The sequence below is a fragment of the Austrofundulus limnaeus genome, unplaced genomic scaffold (assembly GCF_001266775.1).
Source record: "Austrofundulus limnaeus strain Quisiro unplaced genomic scaffold, Austrofundulus_limnaeus-1.0 Scaffold49, whole genome shotgun sequence".
In the NCBI taxonomy this organism is placed as follows: Eukaryota; Metazoa; Chordata; class Actinopteri; order Cyprinodontiformes; family Rivulidae; genus Austrofundulus; species Austrofundulus limnaeus.
The window spans coordinates 2,166,156-2,171,382 of NW_013952451.1; the positions used below are offsets into that span (position 1 = coordinate 2,166,156).

The following is a 5,227-nucleotide window of genomic DNA, read 5'->3' on the forward strand; positions in this document are numbered from 1 at the left end:
CACACACACACACACACACACACACACACACACACACACACACACACACACACACACACACTGAAACAATCTGTGTCTTTCCAGAGCTTACCACTGTCAGGGAATCAGACGTTTTGTACGACAGTCTGTAGTGCTTACTACAGTTGAATGGCACCAAAGTGAGATCCTGTGGCCTGCCTCTCTCCTCTCGTCTGCTTTCACTCAGAGGATGTTTTTTTTTTCTTGATGAGAGCAATTTGACAGTGAATTGAGTTCTCTTCTCTCTCAACTGTCAAGCTGGACAGCAGCATGACAKAGTACTTATTCTATAAGTGAAAACACATGCATGCAATGTTGTATGCTCACCCCAGAGTTGCCCAAGTCACGATGAGCATGGGTACAAATCTATCAAATCCTGCTCAAACAGATCAAGTCATCCTCAGCGTCACACGACACTGAGCCATCACAGAACCTTCCAAACATTTCCTTCTTGGTGTTGAAGCAGCTTCAGTGTGTTTCGAAGGAAAGCACACTTCACACCCTCCCTGTTGGTTATGTTCTGTACAGGTAGTGCTTGTCCGTTCCCCGTCAGTACGAATGTCTCTAAGGTGCTCATTGCAATGTCATGAAAAACGGTCAAAGATGAACAATAAAGTCAGAATCCAAATCAGCACATTTTTTCCTTACATTGATGGTTAATGGGAACAGCTGCCAGTTGCCATCTGGGTTTGTTTACCAACGGAAACAGCCGAAGTGACTAAAAATAGGTCAACAATGGCATTGTCCAGCAAGTCCAACAATTTCGATGTAATTGGTCCATATTTACACCCACATATTTGCATCACTACAACTGTGCAAGCTATTGATGGCATACAAAACAGACAAGAAATGCCAAGCTTCTAGCCGTGGGCCGACCCTCGTCTGACTTAATCCAATCAAGTAGGCAACTTATAAGCAGCTTAAAAGCATATCACGGAGCTTTTACGCATAACACCAAGCTTTAGACTAGCATTGAAAAAACATTGCAATGCTAAGTTCATGGGTGTGGCAAAAGTTTTATAAAAGCTATGTGTGTTTGAATGCTCTGACTTCCTGATGCTCCGATGTGCTTTTTGATCCCCAATATTTAAGCTTGAACTGTCTTGTTCATGCTTTTACTTTTTTCAATGTTTTGCAGCAGATTCACACTTGCATTTTCACTTAAAGGAGACATACAGTATTGTGCTTTTAAACCCTTCTTTTTCAAATTTAAACCATTAAGATGGGGTCTATGTAAAGTGGAACTGCAATGCTTTAGTCTGAATTCTTCCTTATTGTAACTCCACAAGCCCCTCTTTCACCCCTTTTTTTTAGATTTGTGTCAAAGCAACTCATTTTGACACTGTGTCTTTAAATCCCAAATAAGATGTTGCATGTTGGAGCCAGAGTCTGACGCAGAGCCAGAGGAGAATGAAGACGGCCAAATTGTTGTAAGTCCAGACAGACCTTATTTGGCAGTTCCATCACAAATAATTTATGTAATAATGCAGAAAACATCATAAAAATAGATAAAACTGAAGATATGACCAAAAAAAGAATATAAATATCTGGACTAGGAGATACTAAATTAAACTTTTCCACACTACTAGAATCTCCAAGTATTTCATGTGTTCAGCACTTTGTTTCAGCTGTGGCTGATGTTGTAGCGCTTCATAAATAAAGTTTGATGACGATGATGATGAAGTACACAACAAAATATATTTAAGAGTTAAAAAAGTGGATTTAGCATGACATGACACCCTTTAAATGTCTTCTCAAAAATAAACTTCTCAGATAGTTTACTTACCTGAACTGCTGCCAACCTAATTCAGATCAATCACAAGCCTTAAAGTGMCTGTGACATCAAATCGGTGCAATAAATAGGAATGCATCATCGGAAAGATAACATTAATCGAGAATTATTAAAAAAAAGTTTCATGCTGCCAAGATGAACCATTGTAGAGATATTTGTATGAAAAGTAACAGGAAGCGATGACGAAAGGGAATGTCTGAACATCACAACATTTGAGTTATAGATCAGAGTGAGACAGGGGAGGTTCTAGGGGCGGTGCCACAGGGGCATTGGTCCCAGCTGAAATCTGATTGGCCCCCTGAAGTTGCCCCGTCCTGTCACTCATCTGTCCTTTGCCTGACAGTGATAATTATGGATGCAGTTCCATGCCCAAACACTAGTGTTACTAATGAGTCAAATAGGAAAGTCCAGCATGAATTAAGCTTAGAGAAGTCTTCTTCTTTTCTTGAGAAAGTTTGAACTATCCTGCAAAAAAGTCTTTCAACTGACAAACGACTGGATTTTTTTTGAGAGAGAGAGTATTTAATTTATTTACAGTAAAAATGTATGTAAAACTRGTGAGGAGAATTTACTGTACACGTTTTTGCAATACCAAGCAAGTAAGTATTTGAACATGTGTGACTGGTTAAATGTTTACACCTTACCAAAACAAGGTATTTGTGTACAGGGATGTTGAACAAAATAACTTGGCCCCTCTATGAATATTGTGGCCTCTTGAGGGCCCCTTACACAGAAAAATCTTAGATCCGCCACTGGAATGAGATGAAGAACAGTCAGAGTTTAAAAAACATTGTTTCAAAAAAAAAAAAAAAAACAAAAAAACAAGGAGTTTTCTTTCTCAAAGAGTTCCCCTTTGATGTCACTTCCTGTTTCATTTTGGCTGAGCTAAGTTCAATAGAACATGGCAGTTAAAAAGGGGTGAAATCACATGTATTATGCCAAGTTTTGTTTCACATATATATATATTTTTTACTTTTTTGTATTTGAAGCATATGCATGTCACAGGCACTTTAAGTTTCCAAATGCTTTGTTTACACTGAGTGAGTACCTGCATTTCAGAATTGCACATATAGCTGGAAAACTACCTAAATAAACTTTTTCAAACTACCGCACCATTTCATATAGTCCAGGGCATTCTGTTTTTTGAGTGTGTTTTATTTTATAGTTTCCAGTGAACACCTTTAACACCTAAGTGAACAGTACACAGATGGAAATGTAGTGGTATTGTTTGCGCAGTGTGTCAGAAGAGGGTGTGATTGTCTAAGCCAGTTGTTTAAAAAACCCATTGCTGGACGGTTTCAAACTCCCCCCTCAGAGAGGAGAATGAGGGAGGGAACTGCAGATGTGTGTGAATACATGTGTGTGTGTGTGTCAGGAAAACCTTTCCAATCAGTGAAGAGAGAGAGAGAGAGAGAGAGAGAGAGAGAGAGAGAGAGAGAGAGAGAGAGGAGGTGAGTGGAGTCAGCCCCTCAGGTAGGCGGGGCTTGCAGCTGTCGCTCACTCCGCGTTGCCATAGCGAGCGGGCGGTCCTGCACAGCGGGACATCCAATGGAAGACGCCGCTGCTTGTGTCACCATGGTGACGGGGCTGTGCCCAGGGAGGTTGTGATGGGTTGACAGGTGCGTGACAATCGGAGCTCTCTGCAAGCATGTACGCCAAAGGCAAGAGTAGCAACGTGCCGTCCGACAGCCAAGCCAGAGAAAAGTAAGTTTTATTTATGGGGGGAGGAAACTGCGGCTGTGTGAGGGAAGTTCATGAGCGGCCGGGAGGGCAGTCTCTCTCTCTCTCACACACACACACACTGACACACACACACACACGCGCGGAGCTGCGGCACGAGGGGAGGGCACAAGGAGGTTCACTCTCTCAGCGGCATGGAGCTCTGTGTTCAGCCAGGCTGGGGAAAGTTGGCTGCTTTTTTAACACAGACATTTTATCGGTTGATTGTAGACTTAAAGGGCTAGAATTCAATTCTTTTTTTTTCTTTTTTTTAAGTTGGTTTTACTAATTATCTTCTTCTGCATCCAAACCTCCTGTTCTTGTGATGTCATTTCTCAGCAGCATGTTGTTGTCTTCTCATTCTGCATGCTTTGTTTTGAACATTTATCACTTTTGTTTTGTTTTTGTCTTGTCTGGTGGGAAAAAAAACCCTACAAGCTTCAGACTGCTCACCAGGCGATGTGTTTTTGTGTCTTGTGTGAAATCCTGTCTCCCAACTGAGGATGAGGTTTGTAACAGCAGTCAAACAGGGTCCACGTTATTTTTTTTTTTATTTTTTTGGGAAGATCTGAGTAAAAAGTCTTGGAATAATCAGCGTGTTTCCTTTGACTGAGACTTCAGAATGAGTTTGAAGTCAGGAGGCTTACTTTGATAGCAATAAACAACATTTTTATATGGCAAGGTGTCATTACGWTGATCGACTCAGTCCACCCAGAAAGACTTCTCATTTAAGATGTGTTTTTCTTTTGACATTATTTAAAGCATTTTTGTGATTTATATAGAGTCAGTCTTACAACAAATATTGATCAGGTAACATTGAAATGGTTGTCTTTTTATGTAATTCACAAAAACAGTTATATTAAGAAAGAATGCATTATGGTGATRCATTGAGCTCAAAGCCTGAGTTGTACAGCAGCAGATGTCTGCGGTTGGTTTTGTCCTTCGGTATCCTCTGCACAGAAGCCTCACCTCCTGGATGTCAGTGATGTTTAGTGTACATGATGACTTGCGGTGATTTTTCGGGCAGTTTTAATCACGCCACTGCAGAGAATTCACGTCCTGAGCCATAAAGCGACGGCTCCGGCGTGGAAGTTTATCATAACTTTACTCTGAAGTTGAGCATTTCTTGTTTCTTACTTGCTCGCTAATCAGGCATCATGTTGTTGTAATAATTTCCTTGTCTAGAAAACTACACTGGAAAACTGTAGAACCAAACACAAGGATTCTATCAAATAAAATGAAATTGCAGCTGTGTTGTACATGGCATAAAAGACCACTGATAACCAAGAAACATTTGTACACGTGTTCCTACGCTGCCTCTACCACTGGCATCTTGCATACACGTGTTTATTTTTAGGAAAAACTCATAGCTAACGGTTCAGACAAGCAAAGCATGTGTAAGGCAGTGTTGTAGGCTTGCAAAATCATATTTCAAATTAATTATGTGTTTATCTATTCTCGATAATTGCAGTAATCAGAGCTTTCTTACAATGACAATGCATGATAACTACAATAGTTTATTTATAATATTGCCTTCCTTGACCATAAAATGGTTTATCTACTTCACTTCAGCTGACCTGATCAAGACAGAGAGGGTTGTCTTTGCTTTGATTTTTTTGAAATCAAAATCCTGCTTTTGGTTTTGTTGGTGTGGAGCAACAGTCTGTTTTCTTCACTTCAACACAGGTTGATTTAGTC

General features: G+C 40.3%; 1 protein-coding gene across 1 annotated transcript in view; it reads left to right on the plus strand.

The window, feature by feature from the left end:
- The first annotated feature begins 3,310 nt into the window (after positions 1-3,310).
- The window catches only part of LOC106517517 (single-stranded DNA-binding protein 2), a 62,287-nt gene continuing 60,370 nt past the window's right edge, over positions 3,311-5,227 (plus strand). The window contains exon 1 of the mRNA XM_014008400.1: positions 3,311-3,514. Coding sequence (XP_013863854.1) covers positions 3,459-3,514 — 56 coding nt within the window. The 5' untranslated portion in view covers positions 3,311-3,458. The remainder of the gene's footprint in view (positions 3,515-5,227) is intronic.